Source organism: Monodelphis domestica, chromosome 1 (genome assembly GCF_027887165.1).
Source record: "Monodelphis domestica isolate mMonDom1 chromosome 1, mMonDom1.pri, whole genome shotgun sequence".
Taxonomy (NCBI): domain Eukaryota; kingdom Metazoa; phylum Chordata; class Mammalia; order Didelphimorphia; family Didelphidae; genus Monodelphis; species Monodelphis domestica.
This window is the reverse complement of record NC_077227.1, coordinates 706,037,232-706,063,748: the sequence shown is the minus strand read 5'-3', so window position 1 is coordinate 706,063,748 and position 26,517 is coordinate 706,037,232. Positions and strand designations below refer to the sequence as shown.

The window sequence follows — 26,517 nt, the reverse complement described above, 5'->3', positions numbered from 1 at the left end:
CAACTTCTGCCTAGTGCCATCCCAGTTGGCCTTCAAAGCTTTTTTCATTCTTAGGGACAATAATTTACATTTTCTGCACATTAAAATCTGTCATTCCTGTACATACATCAACCCATCTGAGCCTGACAACAGGCCTGTAAAGAGCAATGTCCTCACAGCTCAGTTTTGCAGAGGAGGAAACAGGCTCAGAGAGAGCAAAGGTCTTGCCCAGGGTCACCCAGTTATTAGGCCTGTGAAGCAAAATTCCCAGCATTTCTCCATGACCCTGGGGCCAGCTCTCTCCCTGCTGGGCCACTCAGATGTCTTTCAGATGCTGCCCCCTTTCCCTCCATCCCACACCAGAAATGATCTGTCTCTCCTGATTCCCTTGATACTTTATACCTGAAGTTCATAGTTTGGGGACCTTAGAAATCAGCTAGACTAACTCCCTTCACTTTACATGGGGGAGGGGGGAAGCTATTTTCTTAGAGGAACACAGTCAGTGACAAGGCTGATATTTGAACCCTAGCCTCCCTGACTCAGAATCCAGCACTCTCTCTCTCTCTACATCCTGCCGCCTCTCCTTATTGGATATTCCCATTCTGCCCAAAATTTTAGTTATCAATATTTTCCTCATTCACCAGTAAATTAGGATGTTTGGTCCAAATGCCCCTGTAGAGTACTTAAAAGAAGATTCCAAGGCCCTCCCAGCCTTCTCCCAACTGACATTGCCTAGAAGGCTGCCATCTTTAGATGGTCCCTCACCATCTTTCTGAGTTTCTGACTTCCCCGAGGTCTCACCCCTTTTTCCTCCCTGCTTCTTAACCACCAGAACACGGATAAACCCGGAGAAATTATCTGGAACTGCTTGTATGACTTTCATTACATGACAAGTGAAGAGAGTGAGAGTGGGGGAGGCGAAGACTGTAAATAGAAGCACATCAGACACTAATGCCCAAGAGGACGAGGTCTTCCCTCAAACTAGGGTATTTGTGAGAGAGAAATCCTGTACCAATTAGCAGGCATCTTAATTAAATAGCTTATTTGATTTGCATCCAAATTATAATTTGTACATAAAGCCTTGGCTTTGATATCTCTCTGTTAACTGCTCAGCTCTCCTTTTACATGCAATTCTGATATTTCTCCTACTATTCAATCTTTATTTGGTCTCCAGAGCTCCAGCTCCCAAAAGGTGAAAAGGTCATTCATTTTTGTATCCATTTAAAATCCATTATTGGCCCCCCTGTTCAACCTATCAAGCCGGCCCCCTGATTTTTCCAGCCACTGATTCAGGAATCTATAACTCAGTGCAGATAAATGGGATTTCATGGGCTTTTCACCTTCTTGCTTTATTGAAAAGCAGAATATTAACTGCTCCACTGACCAGCTGTCCATTTAAAAACACGCAGGATATTTTAGAAAATTGTTTGCCAATCACATCCCACTAACAACCACAGAAAGCCTTTTGGTGGTGGGCTTTGCTTTAGGAGGGTGTGCTATAGCCGCTTCACCTCCATCACCCCGAACCCCCCATTTAAGTATTACCACTCAGCACATGGCAGGTTAGCAGTTCATTCCCTCTTGGGCTAACAGACTACAATAAATAGTGCACTATGTTAGCTGAAATTGTTAAAAGAAAGACGACTTCAAAAGCCCTTTGAGTTACCAGCTCCTGATAAGCCTGGAGAACCTCTTTTCCATGATCATTTCCCTTCCAAGGTATTAGCAGACTTGGATTTTAGGGGGGAGTGCTTTTTTTCCCTTTTCCAGAATAAGCATCATTCTCATAAACTTTGAAAAGGACTGGGAAACAAATATTGAGCTTATGGGAGATGGCTCCCGGAAAGGCATCAAGAAGCCTTATATGCCCTTCTAGATGAGAAGATGGGGGCTAGAGCTACATGAGACTCAGAACAAATGTGATTCAATCTCTTTTCTACTCCAGCTCGACTACTTATTTATTTATTTTGACCCTTACCTCCCACCTTAGAATCAATACTTTGTGTTGATTCCATAGCAGAAGAGCAATAAAGGCTAGGTGATGGAGGTTCAGTGATTTGCCCAGGGTCACCCAGCTAGGAAGAATCTCTCTGAGGCCAGATTTTAACCCAGCACCTCCCTTCTGTCCACCATGCCACTTAGCTGACCCTTGTCTAGCATTTCAAATCCCTAACAGGAGGACCAGCTTATATACTTTAATTCACACCAAGGCAGAATTCCAAGGAGTTACCATTTTAAAGCACATATCTAGTTTGGAAATAGGAAAAACACTGGCTATATGTCACTTTACATTGCATCTCTTTTATTCACATTTCCAGGCTCCCATTGAAGTCTCAAACCATGCTTGCCAGGTTTCTCATCCCAGTTCTGCTAATAACTTACTCATTCTCCAAGCAGCTCAATTCTTTTTTCTTACCATTTCTGAAGTCTTTGAAGACCTCTCTGTCTTCTCTGTCTCCTTTAGATACTCCTCATACATAGAATATGACTTGATTCCCAGCTGAAACCTAACCTCTCTCTCCCCATCTCTCCCTCTCCCTCTCCCTCTCCCCCTCTATCCCCTCCCCTCCCTCTTTCTCTCTTCTCTCCTCTCTCTCTCCCCCTCCTCTTCTCTTTCTCTCTTCTCTCTCTCCCCTTTCTGTCCTTCTCACTCTGACCATTCTCTTTCTCTCCTCTCTCTCTCTCTCTCTCTCTCTCTCTCTCTCTCTCTCTCTCTCTCTCTCTCTCTCTCTCTCTCACACACACACACACACACACACACTCTCTCTCTCTCTCACTCATTAGAATCTACTCTCTGTGGGCATCTCAGAAAACAAGTGAGGACAGAAAAAGGGAACCTTGACTAATAGAGAACAAAACATTTCCAAGTTGTAATTCATCCAAGGTTGTGCCAAGTTATGCTGGGACAGTCTTCATTTCTGACATCAATAATGATCCGTTCCATTATGGAAGAACAATACCAATTGCCTCTCCCCAGCTCTCTCTGGGTTGTGGGGGATACATAGAGAAGGTCTCAGCCTTGGTTGGCTAGAAGGCCTCTTCTTTTTTCTCTTTTAACCAGGGTGGAGAAAAACAGAGGAGCCTGGGACTTTGCTGCATCTTTTGTCTTTTCCTGAGTAATGGCACACTTCAAAGTAACCAGTCTCCTTCAAATCAGAGCCTCTTTCAACCTGTTGTCTCTCTTTTAGGGCATTGATTTCTGCCCTGGGCAAAATGTCTCTGGCGTGACAACCCATAGCCAAGAAGAACATACAAATTTGCCCCTGCTTTTCCACCTGGGAAGAGACCCAGGAGAGAGATTCCCAATCAGGTAAGCACATTTTTTAAAAATTTGCCATCATTTTCCACCCTTTGACATATTGTCTTGCTTCTAACCCATTTCCGCTGCTTCCAGACAAGGTTGCAAAGACTTGATTGAGTGACATTCATTTATTAGGGCTGCTCTCTTGTCAGGGGAGTGAGGGCTAGTCTCTTGGACTTAGCATCAGGAAGACTCGAGTTTCAGGCCTGTTTCTGACATAAATGACTCTGTGACCCTGTGAAGTTACTTAAAACCTCTCTTATCCCTAGTTTCTTCATCTGTAAAATGGGAATGATATCCATATTCACATGGTTATTATTTTGAGATTAAATCACATAATGGCTATACAGTGTTTTGCCATCTTAAAGCACTGTATAAATGTTTTATATTTACAATTTTTATATACAAGAATCAGAATGCCGGAGAGTTAATCCTATCTTCACAATGCTTTGCATTAAGGAACATTTTTACATTAAGGAATCTTGTCTGTGATTATTTTCTCCCATTAGGATAGGAAACTCCCTGTCTTTTGTCCATCAAATCCTTCCAGAATAACCTGCCCCAATAGATAGGCTCTTCTCTCGTTACTGCTTTTAACATTTTTTTTTTTAACCTCTTACCTTCCGTCTTGGAATCAATACTGGTTATTGGTTCCAAGGCAGAAGAGCATTAAGGGCTAGGCCATGGTGGGTTAAGTGACTTGCCCAGGGTCACCCAGCTGGGAAGTGTCTGAGGCCACACTAGAACCCAGGACCTCCCATCTCCAGGCCTGGCTCTCAATCCACGGAGCTACCCAGCTGCCCCCTTAATATGGTTTTTAATACTAGCTCACATTAATAGAGTATTTTAAAGGGTTACCAAAGGCTTTCATCACCACGGCCCTGGGAGGTGAGCGCTGTAAGTACTATCGGCACCATTTTATAGATGATGATACTGAAGGTAAAGTGACCCGCCTGGATCTGAGGTGGGAGCTGAGCCCAGGCTTCCTTGAGACACCAGGAGTGGGAAGAAAGAGTGAGATGAATTAAGGATTGTTGTTCCGTCATTTTCAGTCATGCCTGGTTCTTTATAACCCTGTGTGGGGTTTTCCTGGCAGATACTGGAGTGGTTGTCATTTCCCTTGACAGCTCATTTTACAGATGAGGAGACTGAGGCAGTCGAGGGTAACTTAGCAGGCTCCCACCACTGGCTGTTTCTGAGGCCAGGTTTAAGCGCTCCTCTTCCTGACTCCAGGCGTTATGGCGCCACCTAGCTGCCCCAGAACTCAGCACAGGAGCGTGCTCTCAGGCTGGTCTCTTCCTCTCCCTTTGGGAGCAGGACCTAGTAGAAGAGCCTTGGGCCTGGCATCAGAAAACCTGCTTTCCAGGCCTGCCTGGAATTTAAGTAACACCAAGAGCCCTCGGCTAGGAGCGCACGCTAGAGGCTTTCGTCAGAGAACCAAAACCTGCCGTTAGAGGAAGCCAAGCACACATAGGACGTCAGAGACCAGGGCCCTGAGCAGTCTAGACTGATTCCCTCTGAGGTCAGCCCAGCGGGGCCCCTGCAACAGAGAAGAGAGCTCCAAGAGACCAGGACAATGACTTTGTCTGGCAGCAGAGATGATAACTCGGTTATTGTTCAAGTCTGAATCTCTGGCGGCTGGTGAGGCATAACACAGACCATTCACTGGATCTGCAAGGTCCAAATCCATTCCCCCATCCCTGACAGGGAAATCGAGGCAGAGAAATCTCCAACGATCTGGACAAAAGAAAAATCTTCTGAAGGGCACCAGAATCCAGTAACAAGCTCCAGCCAGGTGTGGCTCAATAAAAAACATCCTACGTAAGGCAGATCAAGAGTTGTCATCAATTACAGCACCAACTGGAGATCCAGAGGCAGCTTTCTGTGGCTTGCATGGTGCCACAGAACAGTGTGCATCATTCCTGGGAGGTCTGTACGGATTGGCAGCCTCAGGGCATCGTTTACTTGTGACCCTTCTTAGATCCTTGAAGATCACTCTGATCCCAAGAGCCTGCCTGCCTTCCTCCCTCCCTCCCTTCCTCCTACCCTCTGAAGGCCAAAGGCTACAAAGCATCTGAATCCATAGTTGAACCTAGATCTTCCCAATTCCAAGCCTGGTGCTCCATCCACTGTGTTCCCTAGCTTCCCTTGCCTAACTCTTCTTCTTGTTTAGTTGTGGCCACTCTTCATGACCTTGTTTGGGGTTTTCTTGGCAAAGATACTGGAGTGTTTTGCCATTTCCTGCTCCAGCTCATTTAAAAGATAAGGAAACAGAGAGAGTGAACTAAGTTGCCCAGGGACCCATAGCTAGGAAATGTCTGAGGCTGGATTTGAACCTAGGTCCTTCCCAACTCCAGGTGTGGCCCTCTATCCACAGAGCCATCTTAGCTGCCCCTTCCCAAGAATGCTTTTGACTGTGCCTTGTTTTAGTTACCTTCTGGCACAGAGGGGACACCAGGTCTCCCCTGAGATAGACCCATGATGGGAGTATAACAGTCTGCCATGTGTCCACAGAGAACCATTGTGAGCACACCGGTCCATCCCTACAGGAGTTTGAGGCACCTGGGCCCCGTAGAGCATCGCTGAGGTCCTGAGCATTTCCCATGCTCCCCAGGGAAACCCTGCCACCTTTTACCTGGGGAATGTCTGGGCAACAAGGAATTCTATTTTACTCAAGCCTTCTTCTTCTTCTTCGTTACTCTGAGGCCTTGCAGGTTGTTTGTGCTTTAGGGGAGAGAGCTGCCCTTGGTAATGCCCTTTCAACCAGAGCTTCATGCTCCTGAGTCAGACTACCCCTGGGGGGCAGGAACAAAAGCCCCCTCTCATCCGGGCTCAGGCTGGCTGGTAGGGCACCTAGAGTCAAAGGAACCAGGGTTGGGGGGTGGGAGGGGAGAAGGAGGTGGAAGAAGAGGAGAAGCAAGAAGAAGAGGAGGAGGAAAAAAAGAAGGGAGAAGAAGAAGGGAAAGGAAGAGGAAGAGAGGGGGAAAGGAAGAGGAAGAAGAGGAGGGGGTAGCCCTGGGCCTGCCCCTCCAGTCAGAGCAGTGATGACCTGGCAGTGATGATGGAGGGACTTTGAGCATCCGCCTTCGGGCTTCCTGCTATCCCTGCTGGGCACTGATCTGGGCTGGGGGGCCCTATGTGACAGGCTCCCTGAGCCCACTTTGAGGGCCCCTTTGCCTCCTTGGTAGCTCTCGGCTCTGACTGTTCAGCCAGCCTGGGAATGCCTCGTTCTCAGGGGCGTCCCGGCGTTTCCCCCACCGGCTCTTGCTGCTTTGTTTCCATCCCACAAACCCTGCTCCATTTTGCCAGGGCGCTCGGTGCCCATGACCATTAGAAGTAAGTGTAAAGAAAAATGGGAAGCAATGAAGCATCTTAATTTCCCTTTGAAGGACTCACAATTAGGAAGAAGCCTGCACCGGAGACCTGGGCGCTAAGGACACATGGCGATGAGGTCCGGGGGATTAGAATGAGATGGAGGGACGAGGACAGAGCCTGTTAAAGGCCGCATCTCCCTCCCCCACCGCCCTTCCCCTCCTCGTTAACCTCCCCCAACAGGAATGTCACCGTGGGCCGGGGATGGCGGTGTTAATGACGCAGCGGGCTCCACATTGAGTTGTTTGGAGGCCGAGGAGAGCCGAGCAGATTGCCAAGGCCCAATTACATTAAATGAAATAAGCTTGGGCCACACCTGGGACTGGGGCTGAGTGCTTCCAAGCCAGGCCTGATTGGCTCTCCGGGGACTACCTAGAGGTTAAAAGTGTCAATTAATGTAATGACCCTGGACTTGGTCCACTCCGTTCCACTATGCAGTGCCCGGAATAATTTTGTGTACACAGGGGGATTTTTTTTTCGATAACTCCTCTCAGCAACACCTGTTCACCCTTTTTTCTCTGCTTCTCTCCTTTTCATTGCTATTCGTGACTCCTTCAGCCAGCTATTGTGATCGAATACAGAATTCCAACTTTCCCTGGGGGAGCGGCAGTTGAAAATCTTTAGTCATGGAGGTTCAGACACCTTCAGGATCTGAAAATATATCACTATTTTTAAAGCCAGCTCTGCCGAGCACGCTGACCCTTTGAAAGGCCAAGAAGCCAGAGGCTTCCTGTGAGTGTTCACTTTAGTTACAGAGGCTTTCTCTGCTCAGCCTTCAAAGTCTCTCATTTCCCCCTGAAGTCAAATAAAAGTAATTTGGGACTAATTAGCCTCTTTTCCCTTTCTCTGCATTACATATACTAATGTAGGCATCATAGTCTCTACAAACGTTACATTGTTAGTGTGTATGATGGTATATTAGACTATATTCTACCATATCGTATCATCACATTACATTACACTGAAGACGTCTAACTCTAGTCTGAATAAAAGCCGGCCGGTTCCCTCCCCAGCCAGCCTGGCTCCCCCTCTAGCCTGTTGGACAGTGGGCACGTGGTTGACCAGCAGAGTAGGGCTCCTGGGTTGAACTGCTCTACTGAATTGTGGGTAGAAAGGAGTTATGCTGGATTGTTTACATCTGCTGTTTGGTTTGTGTTTAGAGCGTGTAATATGTTGCGATTAAGTGTTTAAGGCGAGTCGTGGAACTGTTGTCAAGATATGTCAGATTCGAGTGACCGGCCGGTCTTTGATGGACCATTCCAACCGCGTGGATGAAATGTAATCATTATCTTGTCAGGATCAGCACAATAGGAAAGCCCGCTCCCCGCTCCTGCGTCTGTGCGCAAGGAGCCGATTTGGGGAATACGCTGGCCTGGAAGAGATGGGGGCCTGAGTTGTGGTGGCTTCGGGGAACGCGGGGTCATTTGGAGAGAACAGTACACTCATTGCCCAATCCAGTGAATGCAAAGGCTAAAGGAATCTCTGCGGGCAGGGACTCGCTCAGCATAGGCGCCCGGTAAACATGTGTTGAACAAATCGCACTCTCTTGGGAATGGCTGCATCGCCCCATCATTGAAGGTCTTTGAGCAAAGGCTCAATATGGCGGATAATAAGGATCCCTTTCAAGGCAAAGAGAGGAGCTCAATGACCATCGAGGCTTCTTCTGACCCTAAATTTATTGTATTCTCCAGAAGGGAGGACCGTTCATGAAGGAAACCATCTTAAGGGTCAAAAGGGGGGAAACGGCACAATGAAGGAGTCCTGGGAAACCAGGTAGGCTAAAAACCAGCTGCATAAAAGCCTGATGTAAGCGAGAGAAGAGCCAAGTAAGGAAGGCTGGGTCATGTCAGCATGCTAGGCCAAAGGCTAAGAAGAGGACGGAAAATGAATGAGCTCTGAAGCACTCGAGGAAGGCTTGATTCAGGTGGGACTTGAGTCAAGAGCCACAGGAAGCTTTGCAGTGAGTTACTAAGCATTTACGAATGGCTCACGTGTTCCTTGTAATGCACTAGGTGCTATGTATAGGCCAAAAGGAAACCATCCTTGCTGTGAGAAGCTTATAGTCTAACCAAGAAGCCGTTGATGCCTGCTTTTGCATAAAGGAATGATTTGAAAGGGCTACTTAATCTAGCAAAGGCATGTCGGATACACATTGGCATGGAAAGAACCATTTTGGGGACTGTTGAGGCATTTCAATAGGAGGTGATAATGGCCATGAATGGGGGGTTCTAACAGTGGAAATGGAGAGGAAGGGTTAGGCTATAAGAGCCATTTCAGAAGAAAAATCAGTAAGATTTGATAACTGATTAGGTAAGCAGTGGTGTATAAATAATTTAAAAAAAAAGTCTTCCTCCCTACATGAAAATTGTCTGTTTCCCTTCTTGTTGGTATAAAGTAAATTTATATCTGTTTCTGATCCAGTGGGGCTCTGGAATCACACACACATACACACACACACCTCCCTGGGTAAAGGAGACACTTGATTGATAGGTTATCAAAGTAGTATCTGGGCAAGAAGACAGAGTTGCTAACCTGAGCTCAGATTGAGTTTATGTGCTGCCTAGGAGGAGATGAGTGCTTGAGGGTCTCTCTCTCAGTCAGCAGAAACTTAGCAGATGTAGACTTTGAAACTTGGTTCAAAAGATAAGGAGTAGATCTTGGCTACAGAAGAGGCTTGAACCTCATTTATTGGCGGTTGCTATACCACTAATAAATTGATCATCCTTGAAGAAAAAAGATAAGGGAGTTTGCATCTGACCATCCAAAGGAATTGCGATCAGATTGAAAGGCCCTGAGGAAGATGGCTGGCCCAGGGGTCACACAGCCAACAAATGTCTGAAGCAGAGATGGAGCCTGGGTCTTCCTGGACCCCCAAGCCCACCAAGATCCATTCACACCATGCTCCCTCTAGGAATCCCCAAAGTCAGGGGTTTGGGAAGGAGAGCAAGTCGGGAAAGGTGACAGAGATCAGGAGGGAATGGGTTCCCTTTTGGAAATGTTGAGTTTGAAGGGACTTTGGATAGCCAGGAAAAGGTGTAAAGCTGGCAATTTAACTGGGATGAAGTAATGGCTTGTGATGAAATAGATTCAGATCCCAGCTCTGCCATTTCCTCTGTGATCTCGAGCAGGGCACTTCAGTGCTATCAGCCTTAGTTTCCCCACCTGTAGAATGAGGGATAAAACAAAATGGTCTCTAAATTCTTTTCCAATTCTGAAACCCCTTGATCTTGTGATTCATATTGGCATGAATTTGAACATGCATTATGATCATATATGTTCAGATCAATTGGCTATGTGTCATGGAGGGTTCAAAGAATTATCAGAATTTACCAAAAAACTTAAAAATTTCAAGAGCTCTTATATTACTCTTGTGCTTCTTAAAGAATGAAAAGGGTTGATTGAGGCCTCTTTTTTTTTTTAATTAAGTATTTTAAGGGAAAAGGAACAATCTCAGAAACTCAAGACAAATCAGCTTTTCTCTAATACCTCCTCATAACTGTGGTACATGACAGCCAGTATCTGACAGCTCCCATCACCATACCCATTTATTTTGTAGTCTAAGTAATACCTGACAGCAGAAGATTGGCGTGGTAGCTGACCTAAGTGCATTTCAGTCCAAAAATTCCCTCCCCTTTCTCTGCCAATAACCCCGTGCCCATCTCTCCACTCTTCTTCCCTTGGAATACTGCCTAATAGATGTGATATTTATAGAACTTACTGAAAGCCGCTTGCCCATTGCTGAACTTCAGGTTGGGTGGTATTCTGTTCTGTTTTGTTTTTAATTGAGGATTTGAACCAGAGGATTCAAGCCATTGCCCATTAGCTGGTCAATATAGGAATCAGTATCATGCTAGCAATTCTTTTTAGGCCCAAAATCAATCCATTTCTTGGTTCGGAATCCACTTTTAAAGGATTTTTTTTAATGAATTGTACTGAAGATCTGTTCCAGAGGAGAGTTTTATAGACCTTTGTACCTCCTTTACTAGCTTCTCTCCATTCTTTCCGCTGCTCCTGTGAGCACACCCCAAACTTCTATGCTCTCTTTTTATTCTCTTTTTTTTTTTCTGAGATTGCTTCCCAGTTTCCAAATCTGTTGTCTCTAATCCTGATCTGCCTCCTGATCTTGCAAACATTGAACATTTCCTTTTGGATAACTGAGCTCATCATCTACCCCTTTATCTTTCCCATTTCCATTGGTGACGTATAATTACCCTCTTAGACACTCAGGCTCACAATCTTCAGAATCATCTCTCACTCAATGGCAACATTATTTAGTAAAAACACACACACACACACACACACACACACACACACACACACAATTTGGATTTGGAGTTGAGGCCCAAGTTCAAGTACTACTGTATCAATAGCTATGTAGCCTTGGGCAAAGCGTCAAACATTTTTGAGACTCAATTCCCTTCTTGGGAAAACAGGAGCTCTATTATCACTGACTCTCCAGATTCTTTCATGAATCAAATAAGATAATGAATATGTAAATAATTTTAAACCATAAAATACTCTGTAAATTTTAGCTTGTATTTTTTTTTTCTCTCTCACTTTGTATATTTTCAACCAGTCACAAAATCCCATTGATTCTCTGCAGCATCTCTTTGGATGACCTTAGTTTAATTGTGTAGACAATTCCCAATAGCTTTTATGTCACCCTCCAGATTGGTCTCCCTAAAACAATCAAGTCATTCCCCTGCTCAGAATGCCCACTCAGGCATTAACTCCAGTAGGAAGTTGGTGACAATTCATATTCCAAAAAGAGTGTTTGATAAACTAACACATATTGATATTATCGACCTTACAAGGTACAGGCAGAAAGGATCCTTTTTAGTATGGTGAAAAGGTTAGATCTGCATCTAGGTGGTACACCAGGCCTGAAGTTCTTGAGGTCAAATCCAGCCTCAGATACATCTTGGCTGGGTGACCTTGGGCAAGTCATTTAACTCCATTTGCCTAGCCCTTCCCCGCTGTCTTAAGAGTTGTTACTAAGACAGAGTAAGGATTTTAAAAAAATAATAATGTAAATAATTAAAGGAATATTTGTGTTCATGGTTTGTCTATACCAACAGATTAAGAGATGATATCATATAAGTCCATTTTTTAGATTTATTGCCACACCAATTAACTATTCAAGTGGGACCCTTTTCTAGAGCGAGGCAAAATAAAAACAAAACTGGTCTAGAATCTCAAATGAAATAATGGGAAATTTTAAAATCAGGGTGGGATAGTTCCTCTACTTAAATTATTTTTTTTAAACCCTTACCCTAATCAAATCAATACTAGATATTGGTTTCAAGGCAGAAGTGACTAGGCAATGGGGGTTAAGTGACTTGCCCAGGGTTTCACAGTCAGGAATCGCCTTGGGATATATTTGAACCCAGAACCTTCTGTCTCTCAATCCATTGAGCCACCTAGCTATCCCACTCCACTTATATTATATAAATCAGTAATAATCAGACCTGTTCCCTAAAGGGATTAACACCAACATGTAAGCCATTCCCCCATGAGCAAAACAGTCCAAGGATGTACATAGTGCCCAAAAGAATCCCAGAGCATTGAGAACCATACAAAAACCCGCTCCAAGTCATTGATAATAAGTACAAATCAAAACACCTCTGAGGTTTCCCTCACACCCAGCAGATTGGCAAAGATGGCAAAACATGGAAATCGTATCAGAATAACAGGGTCACTAATATACTGTTGGGGAAACTGTGAATTGGTTCAACTGTTCTAGAAAATCATTATGTTTTGGGTTTGTTTGTTTTTTAATGACAGGACTGTCCAAACTTTTGGATCCAGAAATTTCACTTCTAGACATACATACTAAAGAGATCCAAACTAGGACACAGACTAGGTGGCTCAGTGGATTGAAAGCCAGGCCTCTGATTCCCCCAACCACTCTCTCTTCTGAAATACTCTCCTGTCCCTCCTACACTGCTCTTTCTCAAGCTCTTTTACATCCAAATCATGCCCCTTACCTGTGGGTGCTCCCCAAGGCTCCATCCTAGTACCCCCTCCCCCTTATTCTCTCTGCACTCTCTCAATGATCTCATTAGCTCCCCTGGGCTTAATTATCCTCTCAGTGCCAATGATTCACAGATGTGTATAGCCATCTCCAGACTCCCCTGAGTTTTGCCTCACATTCCCAGGTGCCTTTTGGACATTTCAAACTGGACGTCTTATTCCCAAACAGAACTCAGCCTTTCTCTACTCATCCCTCTCTTGGGCTTCCCCTATGGGGTGTCCAAGACAACCCATTCAGCATCTCTGCCCTATGTCGCCTTCCCCTTCCTCACCCAGCTCCCACTTGGCTTCCAGCCCTTATCCATCACCTCTCACTCAGCTTCCTGCAGTAGCTTTCAGCTTATCCTCCACCATGCTCCCAGAATGATTTTCCTTAAGTGTAGAGAGGACTACGACTGACTCATAAAACACCATGAGCTCCCTGTTGGGTCTCCAAGATGGACTATTGGCTCTGCTGAGTTTTGAAAACCCGGTCCCAACCTCCCTGGCCTGACTGTCCATTTCTTCCCTTCTCCCCACGTTCTGTAGTTCGGCCACTTCTTTCTGCATCTCCCACCATCCACCCCTGTGCAATTCCTGGGACCTTGATAGTTGTCCATTAGAAGGGGAGCTCCTGGAGAGCAGGGGCTATCTGTTCTCTTGGTATTCCTTGTATTTTGTATATAGGTAGCCTTTATTTTTATTTCCTTTTATTTTTATCCTTTATTTACCATCTTAGAATCAATATGAGTATCAGTTCCAAAGCAGAAGATCAATAAGGACTAGGCAGTGGCGGTTAAGTGACTTTTCCAGAGCCACCCAGCTAGGAAGTGTCTGGGGCCAGGCCTGGCTCCCATCCATCCACTGAGCCACCTAGTGCCCCATAGTAAGCTTTTAATAAATGTTTTTTTCATTCATTCCTAGAATCCCCTTGAGAATAGAGATTATTTCCTTCCTTATATATTTATTCCCAGCAACTAAAATAATGTCTGACCTTTAGTGGGTATTTTCTAAATACTTGTTAATTGATGCATCCATCTTTCTTAGAATCAGTATTGTGTATTGGTTCCAAAATAGAAAATCAGTAAGGGTTAGGCAGTTGGGGGGTTGTTATTTGCCTAGGATCACACAGCCAGGAAGTGTCTGAAGCCAGATTTCAACCCAGGACCTTCAGTCCTAGGCCTGGTTCTCAATCCTCTGAGCTACCTACCTTCCCTGAAAACAAAATATGTTGATAAAAAAAAAATTTAAAACAAAGATACATGTTCCAAAATAGTTATTTATTGAATTTCCCAGGAGGTCTCATAGGGTTTGGGGTAAAAGATCAAGATAGATTTTTGCCTCTTTGAAATGTAAGAAATGTAATACATCTCACAAGTTGTATTTTGTATATAGGAAGCCTTTATTTTTATTTCATTTTATTTTTAACCTTTATTTTCCATCTTAGAATCAATATGAGTATCAGTTCCAAGGCAGAATTTACAGTCCCTGTCCAGAATTTACTGTTGGGGTGATAGATTGTTCTCTGAAACAGAACTCCATTTCATGAAGACCAGTTAGATTTTCCTGTAAAGAAAATGTGAGTAAGACAACTGAAATCTCACATTGGCTTCCATAATTTCATGATTACATAGTACAGATGTGTAAGCTTATTTCTTCTGAGATGAGATGTTTTTAGCACCAGAGAGAAAATTCTTTTACTAGAGAGACACTAGGGCTCAATGCCTTTTATATGGGGCTCTAAAATTCCAGCATTACCTTAACATAATTCATTATTATTCACTAATAATTCCTCTCACAAGAATGACACCCAAAAGGGAAAAAGGACCATGTGTACAAAAATATTTGTAGCAATTCTTTTTGTGGTGGCAAAGAACTGGAAATTGAGGGAACACCCATTCATTTTGTGTTATATGATTAAGATGGAATTTTGTTGTGCTATAAGAAATGATGAGTAAGATTTCAGGAAAACCTAGAAGGACTTATATTAACTGTTACAAAATAAACTAAGAAGAACCAGGAGAACATTATACACAGTCATGGCACTATTGTAAGGGTGATCAATGTGAAAAACTTAGTTACTTTAACTATTCAAGACAATGAACTTAGACAATTCCAAAAGACCCATGTAAAAAAATGTTATCCACCTCCAGGGAAAAAACTGAAGAAGTCTAATGCATATCAAAGCATACTTTAAAAAAAAACAACTTTATTTTTCTCCTTTTTGGGGGGTCTGTGTTTTCATGTTTTTCATGACTTCATGTTAAAATCAATATCAGATTCCTTGCTTTCCTCAGGAGATGGGATGGGAAGGAGAGAATTTGGAACTCAAATTTTTAAAAACTGAATGGTAAAAAATTTTTTTACATATGACTGGGAATATTTAATCAAATAAAGATATATTAGAAAAAAATGACACTCAGTGACCCATGTAAAAAGTTATCTTTCCATTTTCTGCTAAGTCCTTTCCTAGTTAAGAACTATAAACTAAGCAATATAATACATAAGCAAATATGCCTCCTATAAGCTGAATAAATTATCCTATCTAGTTGTAGTGCTATATTTCAAATATATGTGGATATTTTGTGATAAACAAATATGTATTTTATTTGAAGAACAAAACAAAAAACAAGTGTTCCACAATATGACGATTTTATTTTTTAATTATATTTTTATTATGCAAAACACACTTCCATATTGATCACTGTAAAAGCATACTCATACAAAACCAAACCCCCAAAATAAAACTGTAAATTCCCTGATGCAAAAGATAGTGTGCTTTGATCCACATCCATCCAACTCCAACAGTTCTTTCTCTGGAGTGGCATGACATTTAATTGTATGAAGGCCCAAATGGCTTGGAGAATTCAGCCAAGAAAGGTCTTACAAAATGAAAATATCCTTTATTCATTAGTTCTTCTTGTGTGCAGGGTTTCCAGCCTGGAGTACAAGGATGCTCTCCTTAGAATATTCCCAATTGTAGAAGAACACAAGAGGACCTTGATACCAGGAGAGCCCCAGCTCAATGTGTGCAACCCAGCTGTTATGGTGAGTGGCTTGTAAACCAATCTGAAATATCTCTGTTCCATCTCAGGGCTTTGGTGAAACCACAAAAAGGCTTTAACCTGCCACTGAAGAAGGCCAAAGTAGCAAAGGCTTTATTGAAGGCAAACTTGGGATTGTTATCTGCCAGGTGCAGTAGCATAAGAGGGCCAGGAATGAATACTGGCAAATTTGCCAACTCAAAATTAGTAATAACAGGCTGACCACCTACGTGCAGATGCCACATAATATCTAACGTTGTACCTCCTCCCCTTTAACCAATCTCCTGTGCATGGGTACAGGAGCTCCAGCCTACCCAGACTAATAGAACTTATATCCCTCCTCACTCACTGAAGGTGGCCCATCACCCTCCAGCCTTCTGAAAAGTTGAATCTTCTCCAGAAGTCACAATAGTTGTGACTGGGGCTTGGAAAAGAGTCACCCAAGCATTTCTAGCCAGGAAGTGTAGGTTGCCTGGCCTCTAACCTTACAACAACTCCCCGGCTGACCCAAGGTTCACCATTCCAAAGGTATTACAACAGATTGCTTTGTTGGTTTAATTACAACAGATTTTCTGCAGCAGAGATCACTCTTTCTGTCCACAACATATAAATCACTCCATTAAGGAACCTAGCAGGTTTACCAGCTGGCAATATTGACCCATATTGAGAAACTCCACTTAGAATATATTTGTCTTGCTCTTTTAGGCCAAGCTCTAGCTTGCAGTGCTGGCCCTCTGGTTCCTCCCTCCCTCCCCAACTTTAATTTACAAATGCTCATTTGAGTTATGGAAAGGGATCATATTTGTTTCAGGATGTGAAGAAGGGGAAGGAGTGCTTCATTGTCTTGTTTCTGTGGATAAGTTCTCTCTCTTCCCTCTCTTTTGTCCCCAGAATAAAGTTTTAGAAATCACATGAAAGTAAAAACCAAAAACAGACCCAGCTGGACCAGGGCTTCACAGCTGCTCAGTTATACTTGGACAATCCACCAGCTGTAATCTTACCTTCCCAAAACTCCTTCTCCACCTCGAGGATCACAATTTCTCTCCCAGACCAAGAGAGCTCGAGTTGTAAAGCAGCCCCTTATTGTGTATGACACACTGTGCTAGGTCTAGTGACAGGGTTAGTTATCCCATCTTGCTTTAGGTCATCTTCAGATCAGATGAGCATGGAGGCATTATGGTATAATGGGGGTCTACTACTTTGTGTGACATCAGACATCTGTAAAATGGCCAGATGATTTCTTAGGTCACTTCCCAATCCCAGCCTGGTTTCCTATAGAGATCCCTAGAGTTAGAGTTAAGAAACCTGACCTGAAGTATCTCCCAAGTATCAGTCCCAAATATCTGTTTTATACTTAATAGCTCAGTGATTATGGCAACTTATTTAAGCTCCTTCTGTTTTCTTAACTATAAAGGAGAGTAATGTTTATACTACCTCCCTCACAGGTCCATTATGGGCTAGGTACTTTGTAAAGTACTGTTAAAGAGAACAGAGGCAGGAGCTACTAAGTATCCAAGTATTACAAGACAGAAAGTAAGAGATGAGAGACAGAGAGAGAGAGAGACAGAGAGAGAGAGAGAGAGAGAGAGAGAGAGAGAGAGAGAGAGAGAGAGAGAGAGAGAGAGAGAAGAGAAAAAGAGAGAAGAGAAGAAAGAGAAAAGAGAGAGTGAGAGAGAGAAGAGAGAGACAGAGAGAGAAGAGAGAAAGAGGAGAGAGAAGAAAGAGAGAGACAGAGAGAGAAGAGAGAAAGAGACAGAGAGAGGAGAGAAAGAGAGAGAAGAGAGAGAGTGAAGGAGAGAGAGACAGAGAGACAGACAGAGAGAGAAGAGAGAGAGGAGAGAAGAGAGAAGAAAGAGAAAGAGAGAAGAGAGAGTGAGAGAGAGAAGAGAGAGACAGAGAGAGGAGAGAGAGAGAAGAGAGTGAAAGAGAGAAGAGAGTGAGAGAGAGAGAAGAGAGAGACTGAGACAGAGAGAGAGTGAGACAGAGAGAAGAGAGAGACAGACAGAGAGAGAAGAGAGAAAGAGAGGAGAGAAGAGAGAGTGAGACAGAGAGAAGACAGAGAGAGAGAAGAGAGAAAGAGAGGAGAGAGAAGAAAGAGAGAAAGAGAGTGAGAGAGAGGAGAGTGAAAAAGAGAGGAGAGTGAGAGAGACAGATACAGAGAAAGAGAGGAGAGAGAAGAAAGAGAGAAAGAGAGAGAGAGAGAAGAGAAAAAGAGAGGAGAGAAGAGAGAGAGAAGAGAGAGTGAGAGAGAGAAGAGAGAGAAGAGAGAAAGAGGAGAGAGAAGAAAGAGAGAGACAGAGAGGAGAGAAAGACAGAGAGAGAAGAGAGAGAGTGAAGGAGAGAGAGACAGAGAGACAGAGACAGAGAGAGAAGAGAGAAAGAGAGAGAAGAAAGAGAAAGAGAGAAGAGAGTGAGAGAGAAGAGAGAGAGAGGAGAGTGAAAGAGAGAAGAGAGTGGGAGAGAGAGAAGAGAGAGACTGAGACAGAATGAGAGAAGACAGAAAGAGAAGAGAGACTGAGACAGAGAAAAGAGAGACACAGAGAGAAGAGAGAAAGAGAGGAGAGAAGAGAGAGTGAGACAGAGAGAAAAGAGAGACAGAGAGAGAGAAGAGAGAGAGAGTGAGAGAGAGAAGAGAGAGGAGAGTGACAGAGACAGAGACAGAGAAAGAGAGGAGAGAGAAGAGAGAGAGAGAGAGAGAGAGAGAGAGAGAGAGAGAGACAGAGACAGAGAGACAGAGAGACAGAGAGAGAGAGAGAGAGAGAGAGAGAGAGAGAGGAGCGCGCCCTCTGTTCCTCTTCCAGAGATGCTCCATTAATGAGGCCACCTTTCTAGCCAATTGCTGTGGGACTTTATGGCCTCACCAAGTCTCAGTTATAGCTAGGAGATCAAATTTAGCTCCTTGCATTACTATCTTGGCTTATTACCTCTGCTTTGTTCATTTGTGTGTGCACACTGGAAACCATAAGTATTATCACTGATCCCTTGCCCAGAGATATAAAGAGTTAATCAATGTAAGGAACTCCCAGTATGAAAACCTCTTCCAATGATGCAGATAACCATTAGGAGCCCCTCTATAATGAGAATTGCTCCAGGTACCAAGAGGTTAAATTTCATTAGAGAAGAAACCACACTAACCCACATCCATGGTCACACAGCTACCGTGGAGCAAACATAACTCTTAAACCAAGCTTGACTTACTTCCTGGAAATCAGTCCCTTCACTGCTTCTCTTCTCCCTACATCAAACTTCTATGCCACCTGACTTAGGCGAAGTATATGGGTGCACAGTTTTCAGGCTCCCATATTTTCAATTTGAAGACTTTTTAAAAATCAGACTTTTAAAATTCCAAGCAAATATATTTTTTATATTTAAGACATATGTAAGTCTGATCTTTACTGACACTTAGTAGCTGTGTGACCTGGGGCAAGACACTTCACCCTGTTTGCCTCAGTTTCCTCATCTGTGAAATGAACTGGAGAAATAAATGGCAAAGCACTCCAGCATCTCTGCCAAGAAAACCCCAACTGTAGTCACAAAGAGTCAGACACAACTGAAACGACTGAACACCACTGAATCTTAGAACAGAAGTTCCAGTTCTGTCCACCAGCACCATTTTTAATCAGCTGGTATCTGTATCCACTTTCTCTTTTGAAGCCTCTGGCGCTTCAGTCAGTAATACTCATGCAAGTACCCCATTGTACCATGAAAGTCTTCACTTATTTCCTGAGACTTGATGGTTCCTTGAGATGTTTTGTGGATAAAATATATATAACGAACCAAAGCTATGAGTAAGTAAGCTGCCTGACTCTTCTCCACTGAGCTAATGCCCATTCACATAGATGATGTTATGGTTACGAATTGTTCAAATTGTTTTGTACTTGTTTTTCCTCTCTTTTCCATAGCTTTGTAATTCCTTTGCTTTTTCCCATTAATTTCCATCTATATTCAAAATAATTTGCAAGATTTTTTCCATAAAAACCCTGTGATGTCAAAATCAAGGAGAAAATGCAGAATAAAAGTACCATAAAATAATCCAAAATAACTCAATCCCGTTTTGAAACTGAGAAGTATACTTGTAGACAATTTCCCCAACTTTCCTACAAGGATGGCCCTATTAAGTCTAAGGTTGCACAACTCTTCCCTGACCTCGGAGGTAAAGATGGGGTCAGACAAAGGCCCAGGGGACATTAGGATATATTGTGCAGGCTGTCCACACAGCCTAAGCAGCCTGAGGCTCCAGGGGCTTCCAGGACCACCTGGCAAAGAATAGACAACCAGCATCCAGAACCCAAGAGGCACAGCTCAGTCTGGCCAATCAATTCAAAACCTCCCTTCTTGTCCTCACTTCCTAATTGCCCTCTTCCTAATGAGCTGTATAACCCTGGGCAAGTCATACTTAATTTCCTGGGCCTCTTTCTCCTCTGTCAAGCTCATGGGGAGTGGGGCCAGTGGAGCTGGGATGATCTTGGAAGCCTTTTCCAGCTCCAGTTCTGGAGGGTTCCATGACACCACTTCATCCTCCCAGACCCACTCACTCATTCTTCCTCCCTTGACTCAGGTCTGAGTATTCTTTCATCTCCCTTTGCAAAGTGACATTTTTCTCCCATATTTCCCCCTCCCCAAAATCACTTCTTCATTCTACTCAAGACTGAGATACGTGAATAGGCTGTTTTACCTTCCTTTGCACCCCTAGCACTTATCACAGTGCCTGGCACATAGTAGGCATTTAATAAATGTTGGTCCACCAACTGACAAAGCCTCATTTCCATCATTGGACTACTATGAGGAACTTGTGAAACATAGCCCTCGGTCATTCGTCTGGTTTTAAAGCCATAGATGAACATTATTCCTTCCATGAATGTTGCTGAGTACCTATTAGCTGGAACGCACTATGCTTGGGGGATATAGAGATGAGCAAGACACGGTCCTTGGCCTCAAGGAGCTTACTCCCGGCAGAGAAGATGGCGCACGTACAGAAATAACCATAATCCCAGGTTCTAGCTGATAAGCGCCCTACGAGGGCCCCCAGGAGTTCCCTTCCAACTGAGGGCAATCAGAGAGGGGGAGTTTTGAGCTTTGCCCAGTGTAGTACAGTTCTTTAAACTTGGGCTCTGTTGAGGAGAAATAAATTAAGATCAAATTCCAGGATCAAGCGAAATTGCAGAGCTGGTCACTACAAGTTGCCTTTTGTGTCCAGAGGGCCTGATTTGGAGGACTCCTAAGCTCCCTTGAAAGTGGAAGATTTCGGGTTTGTATTGTTGACAAGTCCAGATAGGTACATACGCTGAAGCGAGCCAATAATTGTTTAGAGCAATCCAGGAGTGAATAATGAGGACTAATGGGAAGAAATTGTGCAAAGGAAAATTTAGTCTGAATATTAGGAAAATTTTCCTAGCAGCAAGGACTCTTCAGTGGTGGAATAGTCTCCAAGGTAGTGGTAGATGCCCCACTGATTGAGTCATTTAAATCTGAACTGGACAAAGCCCAGGAGAACAGACTGGAGGAAACAATCCTTCCTTGGTTAGATGGGAGCCAGGGGAGTAACAAGCTGACTTAATAGGTCTTTGCCGTGTCTGGTTCCTTTGATTCTGCATTTCACTGTGAAAACACTCTAAGAGCCACGGGTTGGCCCCAGCTTTTCTTCCTTGCTTTGATAAAAGGTTCAGGTGGCAGCGTTAACCCTTGGTTTTCGGGCCAGGCTCAGAGTAGAGATGCTTGATTGAAGGAGTCTTCCTGGAGCTTCCTAAGATCTCGGCTCCTTTGGCATTTCTCCCTCCTCTCCGAGATGTCAGAACTAACACCCTGCTCCTTCCCGGGGCAGCACTCGCCTGTCAGGAGAGAATCTGCTCTTCCCTTGCCAGGGAAAAGAAGCTTGCCACGTTGTTCCCCCTAGCGGAATGCCTGCCTTTGGCACGAGCCCGGAGCTCCCTGGTTTGCCCTCCTCCCTGTGGAGTCTGAGCCTGTGTTTGACAGGCCATTTCTTCACTCTGTCACTTAGAAGACTATTTCAGTCTTTCAAGGTGTTAGCAGCCCCACCCAGTTGCCTACTCAGTGACAAGTTCTACTTTCTGTCATCCAGATCATTGATGTGAAAACATGGCCCTCCTTGGGAAAACTGAGTCCATTGCTGGTCCACCACCGCCATCTTCTGTTCCTTCAGAGGAACTGCCTGTCTCCGATTTTGAAAATGGCGGAATACTGATATCCACCAACTGGGGATACTGAATTTGAGAAAGAATAACCAGAATTGAACTGCCGAGTTAACAGAGAGACATACTAGGAATGCTTTGATGTATTTCTGTGTCCTGCTTTCTTTTTCATAACAATATAGCCCCTCTCTGGACCCTTTCCCATCCTGCCCCCCAAATAGGATTGATTCTTCCCCACTCCATGCTTAACTGTAGGATTCTGATTAGAGCTTCCATAAGATTAGGAAGATTTTCCTAGCAACAAGGGCTCTTCAGTGGTGGAATAGTCTCCTCCCAGCTAGTGGTGGATGCCCCATGGAGTGTCATTTAAAACTAAATTGGGCAAAGCTCAGGAGAACAGCCTGGAGGAGACAGTCCTTCCTTGGACTGGTGAAAGGAGGAGAACTTCACTCTTCATGTGACTTCTTCCTCCATCACCTTCTCTGGTAAAGCCGTGACTCACATGTAGGTTCCTGCATGTTGCCAGCTCTCTATCGACACTCAGGAGTAAAATGTGCCTAGATTAAAAAGGGTGTCAGGATATTTGCCACTTCTGCTATGTTCTGCACAAGAGAAAAATCTGACCCTAATATTAAAGATTAACTCTACCATCTGAGCCTTTTAATAAATCAGATTGGAACTTGTGTCTTCTGGACTCCAGGACCACCTCCCTATCCAAGTATAACCCGGCTACTTCATAAGATTTTTCTTATCCTAATTGTTTGGCCCATCACATTTCAGCTGAGCGGAAGAATTTACTATATTATGATATAGAAGATAACCTCTAGCTAAGGTTTGGCAAGTGTTATATTGTAAGTTCTTGAGGTCAGGGTCTGTGCCCTGTTTATTTTGGGTCTCCCCCACCACCTAGAACCTAATAGGCACTTCTATGCTCCTAGAATTGAATTGGTAGGTATTTAATAAATGTTGGTTGAACAAATCAGCCAACCAAGGGATACAGCAAACCTGAACTTGGCTCCTTTTTCGCTGAAATGGAATTTTCTAGAATTAGGCATTTATGTTTCTGGAGAGAGAGTATAAATAATTCCTAGGACAAAAGGTGGCATTGTGCAGCTAAGGTCATTTCATTTTTTTTAATTGGCAATGTGCCCTAAATGAGGAAAAAATCTATTTGAACAATGGTGGGAGATAATATGTGTTATTAATGAATATTCAAACATTCAATGAAAATTACATTAACTTTTGTTCTGATCTTCTTAACTAGTTACTTTCATTTCAGAATACCATTTTAACAACCGTGCCAATTTTACTGGATGATTTTATTAACTGAATTTTTTTAAACTTACTCTGTTTGAACTCAATAAGAGACCTTATTACAATACATTATCGACCTTAGCTGGTTCATTTGTGGGCATCTGTTGAGATCATTATTCCTACAGGATATTTTTAAAAGGCTTTAGAAGAAAGCGAGGCTCTTAGAAATTCCATAGAGTTCACAGAAGATGGCAGTAGAACCAGGAACATATTTTGGAAAGAAAAGTCAATCTTGGCCAAGCCTTGGAAATCTGAGTGGGTCCTTACCAGCACTGAACACAATACCAACTGGATGGGATGCCTCCAAGGACTTGGGTTTGGTTTGGTTTTTGTTTTTTATTTTTTATTGACTTGACTTACACAGTCTCCTCACACTTGCCCTCCCGACCAGTTCTATGGGGATTCAGTGGTCAAATTCCATCCCATCACAGCCAAGAAGGGGGAATCTTAGCTCCCGAGTCACTGAGCTTCTTCTGGCTTCCAAAAAGAGGCACAGGTCCTCCTTGCCTGATGAATCAGGGAGTAGATCTAGATTAATCTCATCTTCTTCCTCTCCATTTTCATTTGTCAGAACTGGGCTCCCCCTGGTTGTGAGAAGTTGAGAAGGTGCTTGACCCCACCAGAGTCCAAACCGAAGAAGTGCTTTTGGCTCCACTAGCTGCCTTTCCTCTGTGGGGATCCCAGAAGCCTGCTCAGCAGATGTGGGGAGTACATCTGCCCTGATGGGACTCGTCATAAAAGAAGGAACATAAAATGTGAGGAGACAAGTTGTCACATCCCTCAGTTCCAGCAGGATTTTCGTCAGCTCCCTGGTGAGAGACTAGAACATATGCCCGTCTTTTCAAGCTGTTGCCCAGCGTTAAAATTCCTCTGTAACATTTCTTTGGTGAGGGAAGGAGAGTGACCTGATGGAATGACCACCCAAGAGAGAGAAACATAGAGCTGTCCTCTTGTACTATTAAAATCATGTTTTCCAAAGGCCTGCATCTGAAAACAGGAGAGCACATTTGAACTCGTCCTCAAACCTATTGCCAAGGGAGATTACTCCCCATATCAGCCACAGTGTTGTCGGTGATTGACAATCGATAAGGAGAAAAAATAAATTCCTTGTATTTATGTTCTCTTGTGCTCTTCCAAATGCTTTTTGACACGCGTGTCTCATTTATCTTCACATTGGTGCTATGAAGGAACAGGTATTATTATCCCCAGTGGTTCTAATTACCTTCTTGACAAGCTTTCTCTAGGGCCTGGAACCTGTGTTCAAATATCCTGAGAGGGAGAGGGAGAGAGACAGAGACAGAGACACAGAGAGAGAGACAGAGAGAGAAACAGATGGGGGTGGGGGGCAGAGAGGGAGACAGAGATACAGAGAGACAGAGACAGAGAGAGAGACAGGCAGAGAGAGAGCGAGAGAGAGTGTGTCTTCATCTTTCTCCCTCATATTTCAATCCCAGTGTGAACAATGCAGCTGCCAAACTCAGGCTTCAGTTCCTAAAGGCAGAGGAGAGGGGAAGGAACCCAGAGCATTGTAGAGACATGCATAAATTTGCCATCTACCCCACATGCTCTGTCTCATGGCTTCCTAGTTTCCCCTTGGGCCATTCTCCCCATTGCCACACTCCACAGACGGTTCAAATGGATGGATATTGCATGAGAAGAAGGAAGTCCAGAGGAGAGCTGGGGAGGAGCATTTAAAGTGGACAGGAGTAAAAAGGAGAGGTGTCCCACTCCCCCAAACACACTACTGGGGGAAAAATGTAAATGACCAAATGACTCTTTCCTCTTTTGTCTTCAGTGATCATTAGGAATTTCGACTCGTCTTTTTCTCTACCTTTAGTAGGGATTTAGAGGGGAACTGAGAGAAACTTACAACATTTCCAGAGGTGAGTATCAGACAGGAGACCACCCCTGAGCCTAGAGGGCCAGGCTGAGGTTCTAGAAGGCAAATTAGACCATAGGGGGAAAAGAGGAGGAATCATGGACACATGCTTCAGTTCTTTCCTTCTCCTCACCATAATGAGGAATCAGAAGGAACAGTGAGTTGCCTTCCCTCTCAAGAAATGCCCCTCATCTCTACCCAAATGTGGATAAATACACTGTTTTCTCTCCCCTCAAAAGACTGACTCCAATTTGGAGATGCCGTAGCTCCCTTTGTCTGCTTTACTTGAGAGAAGGAGCAGGAGAGAAAGGGATGGAACAAATAAGTTTTCCATCCTCAGGGATTTAGGTATTTTCCATCTTTTCCTTCCAAAGACACAAGCAGAACTGAAGGCTGTGTTTCCCCCCTTCCTGGTTGCCCTCTAGCCCCCATGGAACTATGAAACATGATTCGAGAGACATGCCTGGGAGCTGGGATCCTTCAGAGCCGACTTTGTCCTCTGTCTTTGCTCTGGATCAGCAGGATGGGGATTCATAGATGTGGCCATTAACACTTGACAGACTTTAGGAATAACTAGAGCCACCCGCTTTGCCCTTCCATTACGAGGTGTCCATCAGAGGCTTGGAACTATTCGTGGGGTACACGTACATCTGGGTCCCTAAGTTACTGCCCTTGAGGCTAGGAGAACCATCTAGGTTTTCGTGATGCTGCCCTTCCTTGTATGACCACTTTCTCTGTGAGGGTCTTCATCTGCATCATGCCCACTGCCTGTGGTTCCATTTTGGTCTCATTGGCTCTTTTGGGCACAATTACATCTTTGTAAATGATTTCCAGACCCAACTCTATCCCACGGGTTTCATTCCAAAATCTCCCAACTGCCTGTTAGACAGTCCTGTTGGCATCTCAGCCTTAATAGGTCCAAAGTAGACATCACTATCTTTCCCCAAAAAGCCAGCTTCTTTCCCCAAACCTTCCTATTGCTGCTGAGGGCCCACCATGCTCCCACTCACCCACATTCCTTATTTCTAGGTCATCTCTTGAATTCTGCATATCCAGGTGACTGCCAAATCTTGTCATTTCTTCCCTATATAACATCTCTTGTATTCATCTCCTCCTATATACTCTCACAACCATCACCTAACATGTTGCCTCCTAATTCGTTGTTTTTTTTTTCTTTTCTTTTAAACCCTTCTGTCTTGGGATCAATAATGTGTATTAGTTCCAAGACAAGTGCAAAAAGGGCTAGGCAATGGGAGTTAAGTGACTTGTCCAGGGTCACACAGCCAGGAAATATCTGAGACCACATTTGAATCCAGAACCTCTCATCATCTCTGGGCTCTCAATCCACTGAGCCACCTAGCTGCTCCCCAATGGGTCTTGCTACCTCAAATCTCTCCCAACTTGGGTCCATCCTCAAGAGCTCAGCTTCCAAAGAGAATTCTAAATTCTAAAACAGAATTCTGGCCA

General features: G+C 43.9%; 1 protein-coding gene across 6 annotated transcripts in view; it reads left to right on the top strand.

Moving 5' to 3' along the window:
• Positions 1-24,287, top strand: part of GALNS (galactosamine (N-acetyl)-6-sulfatase) — a 63,123-nt gene extending 38,836 nt beyond the window's left edge. For 5 of the 6 annotated variants that reach the window (XM_001376889.4, XM_056810879.1, XM_056810875.1 and 2 more), the window contains 3 exons: positions 3,168-3,289; positions 15,595-15,712; positions 23,743-24,287. In XM_001376889.4, coding sequence (XP_001376926.1) covers positions 3,168-3,289; positions 15,595-15,712; positions 23,743-23,829 — 327 coding nt within the window. In that variant the 3' untranslated portion in view covers positions 23,830-24,287. Of the gene's footprint in view, positions 1-3,167; positions 3,290-14,111; positions 14,244-15,594; positions 15,713-23,742 lie in introns of those variants that run through there. The other variant, XR_008914994.1, reaches the window with a different exon arrangement.
• Positions 24,288-26,517: the final 2,230 nt, after the last annotated feature.